This window comes from Triticum dicoccoides, chromosome 6B (assembly GCF_002162155.2).
Source record: "Triticum dicoccoides isolate Atlit2015 ecotype Zavitan chromosome 6B, WEW_v2.0, whole genome shotgun sequence".
In the NCBI taxonomy this organism is placed as follows: Eukaryota; Viridiplantae; Streptophyta; class Magnoliopsida; order Poales; family Poaceae; genus Triticum; species Triticum dicoccoides.
The window spans coordinates 660,352,594-660,366,713 of record NC_041391.1 but is presented as its reverse complement, the minus strand read 5'-3'; the positions used below and the strand labels follow the sequence as shown (position 1 = coordinate 660,366,713).

Genomic DNA, 14,120 nt, shown 5'->3' with positions numbered 1-14,120 from the left:
GCCACGCCGGGAAGCTCCATCTTGGCCAGTGTGAAGGACTCGGCGGCCCCGGCCCCGGGCGTGCCGGCCATGGGCGGCCCCGGCCACGATGAGCCACGCCCCGGCGGGCGCAGCCCTCACACGGGCACGACTGGCGGCAGCCAGGGCGCCACGGGCGGCCCCGGCACCGAGCGCGCCGGCCAGCGGCGGCCAGGGCGGGAGGCCAGGCGGCCGCGTGGGGCGTGGCGTGCCGGGCGCCCCCTTCCTCCTCCTCCCTCCTCTCTGTCCTCGTCGGCGTCGGCCACGGAGGGTGCGGGCACGGCCAGGCGCGTGCGGGCGCGGGCGGCCCCTTCCTCCTCCTCCCTCCTCTCCGTCCTCGTCGGCGCCGGCCACGGAGAGCGCGCGCGGCCAGGCGCCCCCCTTCCTCCTACTCCCTCCTCTCCGTCCTCGTCGGCGCCGACCACGGAGGGCGGGCGCGGCCAGGCGCCCCTTTCCTCCTCCTCCGTCCTCTTCGTCCTCGTCGGCACCGGCCACGGAGGGCGCGCGGGGGCACGCGCGGACGCGAGCAGCGGCGGCCATAGCGGGTGGGGGCAGCAGCAGAGGCGATGATGTGCTGCTGGAAGGACGGGGTGGCGCGCTTGGGGGTGGAAACGACCGGAGATTTTTTTGTCCCCAGGCCAAAATTCTCGCCGGCAGCCCCCCAAGCGGCGAAAAAATGCCTCCTGGAGGGCTCAACGGCTGGAGATGCTCTTATCCACGAAGAACAATAGGAATAACATCTCTCGAGCTCCTCAACAACACCAGACCAAGCACAATCGAGAAAGGAATGGATACCCCTCCGCCTCACGACACTGGAGCGATGGCTGCAACGGAGGAGGGAGGAGATTAAATTTATTTTTTTGCAGCTAGTTTTTTTCATCAGATCGTAATGGGTCAGGTATACATGGTCGAGTAATATCAAATTCATATTTACACCTCATGGATGTTCATTGCATGTCCATGAAAATATGCATGCATTGAAAATCATAACCCTGTTCAGTAAATATGGAAATTGGTCGGCCTGGTCTGGCCCGGACCTGTCTTGCACAACCCAGACGTCTAGAGCGGTCTATTGGGTTGGTCCATTGGATGGCCCATTCGGGGGCGACTTTGCTAGTACAAGTTAGTCAACTTCGTTCTGTAGTCTTTTGTGACATGGACAAATTACCAGGCATTCATCAGGTTTGGACAAAGGAGATCGTGGCATCACTAAGGGTATCTCAAGGAGCGTTGGAGCACTGCCCCTTCTAAGGTGTAGGGTGGATAGTGACGCACGTTGCATGGTGGAGGTGCAGCGAGACGAGCTTTTTGTTGAGTTGCATGGTGGATGAAATTATGGGATGCATACTCTTAATTTAGGAAATTACTGAAGGAAATATGCCCTAGAGGCAATAATAAAGTTATTATTTATTTCCTTATTTCATGATAAATGTTTATTATTCATGCTAGAATTGTATTAACCGGAAACATAATACATGTGTGAATACATAGACAAACATAGTGTCACTAGTATGCCTCTACTTGACTAGCTCGTGAATTAAAGATGGTTAAGTTTCCTAGCCATGGACAAAAGAGTTGTCATTTGATTAACGGGATCACATCATTAGGAGAATGATGTGATTGACTTGACCCATTCCGTTAGCTTAGCACACGATCGTTTAGTATGTTGCTACTGCTTTCTTCATGACTTATACAAAGTTCCTACAACTATGAGATTGTGCAACCCCCGTTTACCGGAGGAACACTTTGTGTGCTACCAAACGTCACAACGTAACTGGGTGATTATAAAGGTGCTCTACAGGTGTCTCCAAAGGTACATGTTGAGTTGACATAATTCGAGATTAGGTTTTGTCACTCCGATTGTCGGAGAGGTATCTCTGGGCCCTCTCGGTAATACTCATCACTTAAGCCTTGCAAGCATTGTAACTAATGAGTTAGTTACGAAATGATGTATTACGGAACGAGTAAAGAGACTTGCCGGTAACGAGATTGAACTAGGTATTGGATACCGACGACCGAATCTCGGGCAAGTAACATACCGATGACAAAGGGAACAACATATGTTGTTATGCGGTTTGACCGATAAAGATCTTCGTAGAATATGTAGGAACCAATATGAACATCTAGGTTCCACTATTGGTTATTGACCGAGAATAGTTCTAGGTCATGCCTACATAGTTCTCGAACCCGTAGGGTCCGCACGCTTAACGTTACGATGACAATTTTATTATTAGTTTATGAGTTTTGATGTACCGAAGGAATTCGGAGTCCCGGATGAGATCGGGGACATGACGAGGAGTCTCGAAATGGTCGAGACGTAAAGATCGATATATTGGATGACTATATTCAGAGTTCAGAAAGGTTCCGAGTGATTCGGTTATTTTTCGGAGTACCAGAGAGTTACGGGAATTCGTATTGGGCCTCATTGGGCCATACGGGAAAGGAGAGAAAGGGCCAAAAGGGTCGCCGCACCCCTCCCCTTGGACTAGTCCGAATTGGACTAGGGAGGGGGGGCGCCCCCTTCCTTCCTTCTCCTTCTCTCTTCCCTTTCCTTCTCTCCTACTCCTACTACATGGAAGGGGTCCTAGTTCTACTAGGAAAGGGGGAATCCTACTCCCGGTGGGAGTAGGACTCCCCTAGGGCGCGCCATAGAGAGGGCCGGCCCTCCCCCTCCTCCACTCCTTTATATACGGGGGTAGGGGCACCCCATAGACACACAAGTTGATCTACGGATCGTTCCTTAGCCGTGTGCGGTGCCCCCTTCACCATATTCCACCTCGGTCATATCGTCGCGGAGTTTAGGCGAAGCCCTGCGCCGGTAGAACATCATCATCGTCACCACACCGTCGTGCTGACGGAACTCATCCCTGACGCTTTGCTGGATTGGAGCCCGGGGAATGTCATCGAGCTGAACGTGTGCTGAACACGAAGGTGCCGTACGTTCAGTGCTTGGATCGGTCGAATCGTGAAGACGTACGACTACATCAACCGCGTTGTCATAATGCTTCCGCTTACGGTCTACGAGGGTACATGGACAACAATCTCCCCTCTCGTTGCTATGCCATCACCATGATCTTGCGTGTGCGTAGGAAATGTTTGAAATTACTACGTTCCCCAACAGTGGTATCAGAGCCAGGTTTTATGGTTTGATGTTATATGCACGAGTAGAACACAAATGAGTTGTGGGCGATATAAGTCATACTGCTTACCAGCATGTCATACTTTGGTTCGGCGGTATTGTTGGATGAAGCGGCCCGGACCGACATTACACGTACGCTTACGCGAGACTGGTTCTACCGCCGTGCTTTGCACACAGGTGGCTAGCGGGTGTTAGTTTCTCCAACTTTAGTTGAACCGAGTGTGGCTACGCCCGGTCCTTGCGAAGGTTAAAACAACACTAACTTGACGAACTATCGTTATGGTTTTGATGCGTAGGTAAGAACGGTTCTTGCTCAGCCCGTAGCAGCCACATAAAATTTGCAACAACAAAGTAGAAGACGTCTAACTTGTTTTTGCAGGGCATGTTGTGATGTGAGATGGTCAAGACGTGATAAGATATAAGTTGTTGTATGATATGATCATGTTTTGTTGAAGTTATCGGCAACTGGCAGAAGCACTATGGATGTCTCTTTGTTGCATAAGATGCAAGTGCCAAATAATTGCTTTACTTTATCGCTATACGATAGCAATAGTTGCAAGAGCAATAGTTGGTGAGACAACCATGTGATGACACATTGATATAGATCAAGTTGATGAAGATCATGGTGTCGTGCCGGTGACGATAGAGATCATGACAGTACTTTGGAGATGGAGATCAAAGGCGCAAGATGATCATGGCCATATCATGTCACATATTTTGATTGCATATGATGTTTATCTATTATACATCTTATTCTTGCTTTGATTGACGGTAGCATTTTAAGATGATCTCTCACTAATATCAAGAAGTGTTCTCTCTGAGTATGCACCGTTGCCAAAGTTCGTCGTGCCCAGACACCACGTGATGATCGGGTGTGATAAGCTCTACGTCCATCTACAACGGGTGCAAGCCAGTTTTGCACACGCGGAATGCTCAGGTTAAACTTGACGAGCCTAGCATATGCAGATATGGCCTCGGAGCACGGAGACCGAAAGGTCGAGCGTGAATCATATAGTAGATATGATCAACATAGTGATGTTCACCATTGAAAACTACTCCATCTCACGTGATGATCGGTTATGGTTTAGTTGATTTGGATCACGTGATCACTTAGATGACTAGAGAGATGTCTGTCTAAGTGGGAGTTATTAAGTAATATGATTAATTGAACTTTAATTTATCATGAACTTAGTCCTGGTAGTATTTTGCAAATTATGTTGTAGATCAATAGCTTGCGTTGTTGCTTTCATATGTTTATTTTGATATGTTCCTAGAGAAAATTGAGTTGAAAGATGTTAGTAGCAATGATGCGGATTGGATCCGTGATCTGAGGTTTATCCTCATTGCTGCACAGAAGAATTATGTCCTTAATGCACCGCTAGGTGACAGACCTATTGTAGGAGCAAATGCAGACGTCATGAATGTTTGGCTAGCTCAATATGATGACTATTTGATAGTTTTGTGCACCATGCTTTATGACTTAGAATCGGGACTTCAAAAACGTTTTGAACGTCATGGACCATATGAGATGTTCCAGGAGTTGAAGTTAATATTTCAAGCAAATACCCGAGTTGAGAGATATGAAGTCTCCAACAAGTTCTATAGCTAAAAGAGGAGGAGAATCGCTCAACTAGTGAGCATGTGCTCAGATTGTCTGGGTACTACAATCGCTTGAATCAAGTGGGAGTTAATCTTCCAGATAAGATAGTGATTGACAGAATTCTCTAGTCACCACCACCAAGTTAGTAGAGCTTCGTGATGAACTATAATGCAAGGGATGACGAAAACGATTCCCAAGCTCTTCGTGATGCTGAAATTGACGAAGGTAGAAATCAAAGAAAAACATCAAAGTGTTGATGGTGGACAAGATCACTAGTTTCAAGAAAAGGGCAAAGGGAAAGAAAGGGAACTTCAAGCAGAATGGCAAGCAAGTTTTCACTCCCGTGAAGAAGACCAAAGCTGGACCAAAGCCTGAAACTGAGTGCTTACACTGCAAAGGAAATGGTCACTGGAAGCAGAAATGCCCTGAATATTTGGTGGATAAGAAGGATGGCAAAGTGAACAAGGGTATATTTGATATACAGGTTATTGATGTGTGCCTTACTAGTGTTTATAGTAGCCCCTGAGTATTTGATACTTGTTCGGTTACTAAGATTAGTAACTCGAAATAGGAGTTACAGAATAAACAGAGACTAGTTGAGGGGAAGTGACGATGAGTGTTGGAAATAGTTCCAAGATTGATATGATCATCATCACACACTCCCTATACTTTCGGGATTAGTGTTAAACCTAAATAAATGTTATTTAGCGTTTGTGTTGAGCATGAATATGATTTGATCATGTTTATTGCGATACAGTTATTCATTTGAAGTTAAAGAATAATTGTTATTCTGTTTACATGAATAAGACCTTCAATGGTTATACACCCAATGAAAATAGTTTGTTGGATCTCGATCGTAGTGATACACATATTCATAATATTGATGCCAAAAGATGCAAAGTTAATAATGATAGTGCAACCTATTTGTGGCACTGTCGTTTGGGCCATATCGGTGTAAAGCGCATGAAGAAACTCCATAAAGATGGATTTTCGGAATCACTTGGTTATGAATCATTTGATGCTTGCGAACCGTGCCTTTTGGGCAAGATGACTAAAACTCCATTCTCCGGAACAATGGAACAAGCTACTGACTTATTGGAAATAATACATATCGATGTATGCGATCCAATGAGTGTTGATGCTCATGGCAAGTATCGTTATTTTCTGACCTTCACAAGATGATTTGAGCAGATATGGGTATATCTACTTGATGAAACATAAGTCTGAAATAGTTGAAAGGTTCAAAGAATTTCAGAGTGAAGTGGAAAAATCATCGTAACAAGAAAATAAAGTTTATGCGATCTGATCGCGGAGACGAATATTTGAGTTACGAGTTTGGTCTTCAATTAAAACAATATGGAATAGTTTCACAGCTCATGCCACCTGGAACACCACAACGTTATGGTGTGTCCGAACGTCGTAACCGCACTTTATTGGATATGGTGCGATCTATGATGTCTCTTACTGATTTACCATTATCGTTTTGGGGTTATGCATTAGAGACAGCTGCATTCACGTTAAAAGGGCACCATATAAAATCCATTGAGACGACACCTTATGAATTATGGTTTAGCAAGAAACCAAAGTTGTCATTTCTTAAAGTTTGGGTTGTGATGCTTATGTGAAAAAGTTTCAACATGATAAGCTTGAACCCAAATCGGAAAAGTGCATCTTCATAGGATACCCAAAATGTTGGGTACACCTTCTATCACAGACCCGAAGGCAAGACATTCGTTGCTAAGAATGGATCCTGTCTAGAGAAGGAGTTTCTCTCGAAAGAAGTGAGTGGAAGGAAAGTAGAACTTGATAAGGTAATTGTACCTTCTCCCTTATTGGAAAGTAGATCATCACAGAAATCTGTTCCTGTGACTACTACACCAATTAGTGAGGAAGCTAATGATGATGATCATGTAACTTCAGATCAAGTTACTACAGAATCTCGTAGGTATTCCAGAGTACGGTCCGCACCAGAGTGGTACGGTAATCCTATTCTGGAAGTCATGTTGCTAGACCATGATGAACCTACAAACTATGAGGAAGCGATGATGAGCCCAGATTCCGCAAAATGGCTTGAGGCCATGAAATCTGAGATGGGATCCATGTATGAGAACAAAGTGTGGACTTTGGTGGAGTTGCCCGATGATCGGCAAGCCATATTGTATAAATGGATCTTCAAGAGGAAGATAGATGCTGATAGTAGTGTTACTATCTACAAAGCTTGACTTGTCGCAAAAAGGTTTTTCGACAAGTTCAAGGTGTTGAATACGATGAGATTTTCTCACTCGTATCGATGCTTAAGTCTGTCCGAATCATGTTAGCAATCACCACATTTTATGAAATCTGGCAAAAGAATGTCAAAACTGCATTCCTTAATGGATTTATTATAGAAGAGTTGTATATGATGCAACCAGAAGGTTTTGTCAATCCTAAAGGTGCTAACAATATGTACTGGTGCAAGCATCTCGGAGTTGAAATATACGCTTTGATAAGTTGATCAAAGCATATAGTTTTATACAGACTTGCGGTGAAGCCTGTATTTACAAGAAAGTGAGTGGAAGCAATACAACATTTCTGATAAGTATATGTGAATGACATATGTTGATCGGAAATAATGTAGAATTATTCTGTAAAGCATAAAGGAGTATTTGAAAGGAGTTTTTCGAAGAAGGACCTCGGTAAAGCTGCTTACACATTGAGCATCAAGATCTATAGAGATAGATCAAGATGCTTGATAAGATTTTTCAATGAATACACACCTTGACAAGATTTTGAACTAGTTCAAAATGGAACAGTCAAAGAAAGAGTTCTTGCCTGTGTTGCAAGGTGTGAAGTTGAGTAAGACTCAATACCCGACCATGGCAGAAAATAGAAAAGAATGAACAGTCATTCCCTATGCCTCGGTCATAGGTTCTATAAAGTATGCTATGCTATGTATTAGACCTATTGTATATCTTGCTCTGAGTTTGGCAAAGGAATACAATTTTGATCTAAAAGTAGATCACTAGAACAACGGTCAAGAATATCCTTAGTGAGGACTAAGGAGACGTTTCTCGATTATGGAGGTGATAAAAGAGCAAGTCGTAAAAAGTTACAACGATGCAAGCTTTTACAACAATCCAGATGACTCCAAGTCTCAATCCGGATACATATTGAAAGTGGGAGCAATTAGCAAGAGTAGCTCCGTGCAGAGCATTGTGGACATAGAATATTTGCAAAATACATACGGCTCTGAATGTGACAGACCCGTTGACTAAACTTCTCTCATGAGCAAAACATGATCATACCTTAGTACTCTTTGGGTGTCAATCACATAGCCATGTGAACTAGATTATTGACTCTAGTAAACTTTTTGGGCGTTGATCACATGACGATGTGAACTATGGGTATTAATCACATACAGATGTAAATATTGGTGTTAAATCACATGGTGATGTGAACTTGATTATTGACTCTAGTGCAAGTGGGAGACTGAAGGAAATATGCCCTAGAGGCAATAATAAAGTTATTATTTATTTCTTATTTCATGATAAATGTTTATTATTCATGCTAGAATTATATTAACCGGAAACATAATACATGTGTGAATACATAGACAAACATAGTGTCACTAGTATGCCTCTACTTGACTAGCTCGTGAATCAAAGATGGTTAAGTTTCCTAGCCATGGACAAAAGAGTTGTCATTTGATTAACGGGATCACATCATTAGGAGAATGATGTGATTGACTTGACCCATTCCGTTAGCTTAGCACACGATCGTTTAGTATGTTGCTACTGCTTTCTTCATGACTTATACAAAGTTCCTACAACTATGAGATTGTGCAACTCCCGTTTACCGGAGGAACACTTTGTGTGCTACCAAATGTCACAACGTAACTGGGTGATTATAAAGGTGCTCTACATGTGTCTCCAAAGGTACATGTTGAGTTGGCATAATTCGAGATTAGGTTTTGTCACTCCGATCGTCGGAGAGGTATCTCTGGGCCCTCTCGGTAATACTCATCACTTAAGCCTTGCAAGCATTGTAACTAATGAGTTAGTTACGAAATGATGTATTACGGAACGAGTAAAGATACTTGCCGGTAACGAGATTGAACTAGGTATTGGATACCGACGATCGAATCTCGGGCAAGTAACATACCGATGACAAAGGGAACAACGTATGTTGTTATGCGGTTTGACCGATAAAGATCTTCGTAGAATATGTAGGAACCAATATGAACATCCAGGTTCCACTATTGGTTATTGACCGAGAATAGTTCTAGGTCATGTCTACATAGTTCTCGAACCCGTAGGGTCCGCACGCTTAACGTTACGATGACAGTTTTATTATGAGTTTATGAGTTTTGATGTACCGAAGGAGTTCGGAGTCCCGGATGAGATCGGGGACATGACGAGGAGTCTCGAAATGGTCGAGACGTAAAGATCGATATATTGGATGACTATATTCGGAGTTCAGAAAGGTTCCGAGTGATTCGGTTATTTTTCGGAGTACCGGAGAGTTACGGGAATTCGTATTGGGCCTCATTGGGCCATACGGGAAAGGAGAGAAATGGCCAAAAGGGTGGCCGCACCCCTCCCCTTGGACTAGTCCGAATTGGACTAGGGAGGGGGGGGCGCCCCCTTCCTTCCTTCGCCTTCTCTCTTCCCTTTCCTTCTCTCCTACTCCTACTACATGGAAGGGTTCCTAGTTCTACTAGGAAAGGGGGAATCCTACTCCCGGTGGGAGTAGGACTCCCCTAGGGCGCGCCATAGAGAGCGCCGGCCCTCCCCCTCCTCCACTCCTTTATATACGGAGGCAGGGGCACCCCATAGACACACAAGTTGATCTACAGATCGTTCCTTAGCCGTGTGCGGTGGCCCCCTCCACCATATTCCACCTCGGTCATATCGTCGCGGAGTTTAGGCGAAGCCCTGCGCCAGTAGAACATCATCATCGTCACCACGCCGTCGTGCTGACGAAACTCATCCCCGACGCTTTGCTGGATTGGAGCCCGGGGAACGTCATCGAGCTGAACGTGTGCTGAACATGGAGGTGCCGTACGTTCGGTGCTTGGATCGGTCGAATCGTGAAGACGCACGACTACATCAACCGCGTTGTCATAACGCTTCCGCTTACGGTCTACGAGGGTACGTGGACAACACTCTCCCTTCTCGTTGCTATGCCATCACCATGATCTTGCGTGTGCGTAGGAAATTTTTGAAATTACTATGTTCCCCAACAATTACTGGATCGGTTGTTGTTCTTGAATGGAAGCATCGCAACGGGGTCGTATTCGATGGTGCCACACCGTCTTTGGAAAGCGTAATTCATAGAATAGAGGTCAAGTGTAGATCATGGAAGACGGCAGGCATTGTCAAAGCGGACATGGATAGTTTCCTAGTAGCGCTAACAATGGGTAGTGACGCGAGGAGTTAGGGCATCTCCAGCCGCGCCCCCAGGAAGGCCCCCCCCAGGCGTTTTTTTCGCGCCGGCGCCGAAAAAACGGCCCAGTCGCGCCCCCAGGAGCCCGATTTTCGCCGGCTTGGGCCGAAAATAGCGCCGGCGGACCCAGCCCGAACCCGGCGCGCTGGGGGGCGCCCGGGGGCGCCGGGCGAACTATTTTGGCGCGAAAAAGCCGCGGGCCCGCCGCGTCAGCGACACGGCTCTCTTCTCGGCTCTTCTTCGTCTGCATCGCCTCGTTTCCCGCGGAGAATCAATGCCAAAGCTGCCGCGCGCTGCCGCGCCGGTCAGCCTGCGCCATTGATGCCTCACGGGCGGCGCAGTGAAGACCGGACGACGCGCGTCCCTCGCCCTCCCTCGCCCGCGACGCGTACACACGGTGGCACGCGCGTGGGCGGCGCCTCGGCCTATATATGCCGCACCCCGACGCACTCGTCGGCTCGCACACTCTCCCCCCGTCGTCGTTCCTTCCTCTCCTCTCCTTCTTTCACACCCATGGCCGAACGCTTCCCAGGCGACGGCGCGGCGGCGAACGGCTTCGGCCGCCGCCATCTTCATGAAGACGAGGCTCGCCTCCTTTACGAGGCCGAGTACCCGGTCCCGCCGGACATGCGGGTGCCGGGGGCGTGGAGGATCAGCGCGGGCGGCGTGCTGGTGCCCCCGGTACCCGCCGGCGCGGCGCGGCGTGCGGAGATCGCACGCATCCGCTCGAACCTGCCGCGTGCGGCGAGGGAGGGGCCAAGGTACGTCCCCGACAGCCCGCTCTGGGAACCGTACTTTCGCCGCCATCACGCCCAGCAACTCGAGGCCACCAACGGCGTCGTGCCCTCCGGCAGGCTCAACGCCGCCGGCCGGCGTCGGTGGTGGGGCGTGCCCGGGAGCATGTTGGAGGCTGTCCTCGAGTACATCGAGGACGGCAACACGCCGCGCCTCGAGTACCCCGATCCCCCTTCCTTCTCACGCCGCCGGGGAAGCTCCTGGACCCCGAGGCGCATGGAGACCGGGGGGTCCTCCTCCTCGTCCGGCGGCTCGCCCTGCCTCCGCCCCGTCAAGCCGAAGCCCCAGGGTATGCCGGTCAGCGCGCGCACCCGCAGTTCCGGCGTCCGCATCGGCGCCAACACCCCGCCACCCACCAGCCTCTTCGTCCTCGTCGAGCCCAAGCCGGAGCCGGGCCTCCCCGCGGAGTACGAGGAGATAGCCCGACGCGGCTTCTCCTACGAGGACGCCATGCGGTGGGCGCGGGAGGACTACCTCCGCGACGAGATGGTCCGGCAGCTCCGGGCCCTGGAGGAGATCGCCGCCCGCAAGCATGGGCGCGAGGACGAGCACGGCGTCATGGTCCTCGACAGCGACGACGACGCCGCCGCCGCCCCCGGACCGTCCAACCCGCCGCCCCAACCGGGGGAGGGATGCAGCAGGGACGGCGGAGGCGTAGGTGGGGGCGGCGGCGGCGACGACGACGACGACGGCGACGGCGACGGCGGTGACTACACGCGGTTCTACAGCCTCCTCGGCATGTAGAACCGCGTGGGCGTGCGACGAGGCCGGCGGCGAGGGAGACGGCGGGGGTAGCCCGCGGTAGTTTCTTTCTTTTCTGTAAAATATGTTTAAGTTTGGACGAAATATGTTTAAATTTAAGTTTGAACTCGCCGCTGTTTGTGTTAAAATTGAGTCGTTTTGGACTTCTTTGACTACCCGTGGGCGCCGCGACTGGGGGACAACACGCCCCCAGTGCGCGGTTAAGCGCCGATGCGCCCCCAGGGGGCGATATTTTGCCCCTCATGGGGGGCCAACGGCTGGAGATGCCCTTAGCGATGGATTGAGTTAGACGTGGAGTTGAGTGTATGTAAGAACTATGTAAACTCATCGTGAAGGGGCTGTTTATCCCCTCTCTCTTTTTTAATACCCACTCTGTTCCAAAATAAGTGTCTTAACCTTAATACAATTTTGTATCAAAACTAGTACAAAATTGAGACACTTATTTTGAGACGGGAGAGTATAAAGTAGCACATTTGTGCGTATTAAAATAAAAGTTTGTGTATGAATGAATTAAGTGGTGGGTGGACATGGAGCTTCTAATCTCGAGCTTATATGCACCTGTATGAACAGTAAAATAAAAAAAATGTAAAAACTCTGCCCCTTTTTAATAAACATGCGTGCAATTTTTCGTGATGAAATCACTTTCATTAGGGTCTGGTAAAAAAAATCAAATGCTCCAGAAAGACTAATTTTAGAGCATTGATTTTATTTTTATAACCCTGACCTCCACAAATATCATTGCATTACGAATTTTTGCATGTAGGTAAAACATTCATCAGCGTGTAAAAAAATTCAGAATTTTTTAAATTTATTCATATTTTACTATTCATCAGTGTGCATGTGAGCTCGAGCATAGAGGAAAACTTTCGGCGGTGGGGATTTTTCTTTGGTGGCTATGCACTCTGTTTTGTTGATCTCCGACAGTGCCGTTCATTTATGATCCACGGCGCATGCAACATCCTCCGAGTTAGTAAAATCAAGATCTGTATGTGTATTTTTGGTGTGCCTTATTTTTTGATACTTCCAAAAAATTTCAACAATTGCCTAGAATGCTCCAAATTCTCTTAAAACATTTTACCATGCAATGTACAATATGTCTCACAAAATTTCGAAAAATGCAATAACATAGAAAGCTCAAGTAAAGACCAAAACATAATGCATTATACCGTGATGTAACATCCCCATATAATAAATACACAATGCAACCAAAAAAAAATCACACATCGAAGTACAGAGTGCAAAACGTCCCGGGTACATACAAATACAAGCAAGCAACCCAAATTCAAGTCCACTAAACTCAGAACTCGGATATTACGAGTGAGCTAGCTCACTTTATTTCGGGAAGTTCTACTGTATCTCCATCTTATTATTCTGCAAAGGTGGCCAGCTCGGCACCCCAACTCTCAAGTAGCTGCCGCGGGCCGCGCTCAGTGCTGTCCGGGCAGCTTCTCCTTGATCTTGTCCATGATGCCCTTCTTTTCGCCAGTGCCGTCGGTGCCGTGCGTCCCCGTGCCGGTCACTCCGGTGTGTCCTTGCTGCCCGTAGGTGCCGCCAGTGGCTGCTGTACCATGCGCCCCGGTGCCGGTCATTCCGGTGTGACCCTGCTGCCCATAGGTGCCAGCGGTCTGTTGCTGATCGCCATGGCCACCGGGGAGCTTCTCCTTGATCTTCTCCTTGATGCCCTTCTTCCTCCTCCCGCCCATGCCATCATCCTCAGACTATCACGACGAACGAGAAAATTCAGTCGTTGATGCATTTAAACGGGAAAATGCAAATTACAGCTAGTGTTAGCAACAAGCAAGAAGTGTATGTACACGCACCGAGCTGGAGCTACTAGAGCTGCCGGAGCGCTGCAGGATCCCTCCGGCCTTGTGCTCCTCCCTCGTGGGCTGGAAATGCCCACCAGCGGCCGCGCCGGTGCCCACGCCGCCGTGCGCCCCCATGCCGGTGCCGACGCCATGTCCGGCCACCGGGTTGCCGTACTCGTCGACGCGGTTAGTCGCCTGGCCGTGCTCCATCTTGCACAGATGCTGATCTTGATTCCCTTAGAAATCTGGTGTGTTGTCTTGCTCACTTGATCACTTAGCTGCACCTTGTGGTTGTGGAAGCAGGTGCAGCACGAGGCCCAATTTATAAGCCGTCTGCGGCGAGGGGATATGATCGCCGGAGGCACTACGTGTGCGGGCATGAGTGGGCTGGCCGGCGGGACCCGGTGACTAGTGACTCCCCATTAAAGAGAGGCCGGACGTGTGCAGCTACTGGACGCGTCCGGGATGCCACGTCTCAGCTTGTTCTCGAGGTAGAAGTGATGACACACGTGCGGGGGATAGTCCCCGAAACACGTTCTCTCCGCTTGCAAAAGTCGTCTTGTTTGCTTTGGAA

General features: G+C 48.4%; 1 protein-coding gene across 1 annotated transcript; it reads right to left on the bottom strand.

Annotated features, from left to right (window-relative positions):
• Window positions 1-12,877: 12,877 nt before the first annotated feature.
• Window positions 12,878-13,835, bottom strand: LOC119323216 (dehydrin DHN3). Its single transcript, XM_037596810.1, has 2 exons — window positions 13,559-13,835; window positions 12,878-13,456 (listed from the first exon to the last, which is right to left on the bottom strand). Exons 1-2 carry the CDS (start codon window positions 13,754-13,756, stop codon window positions 13,166-13,168), a joined length of 489 nt encoding a protein of 162 aa, XP_037452707.1. The 5' UTR covers window positions 13,757-13,835; the 3' UTR covers window positions 12,878-13,165.
• Between the last annotated feature and the right edge of the window lie 285 nt (window positions 13,836-14,120).

Coding starts and splice junctions, on each gene's coding strand:
- LOC119323216 (XM_037596810.1), bottom strand. CDS start 13,756: ATGGAGCACGGCCAGGCGACTAACCGCGTCGACGAGTACGGCAACCCG. Junction 13,457..13,558: donor GCTCTAGTAGCTCCAGCTCG/GTGCGTGTACAT, acceptor TCGTCGTGATAG/TCTGAGGATGATGGCATGGG.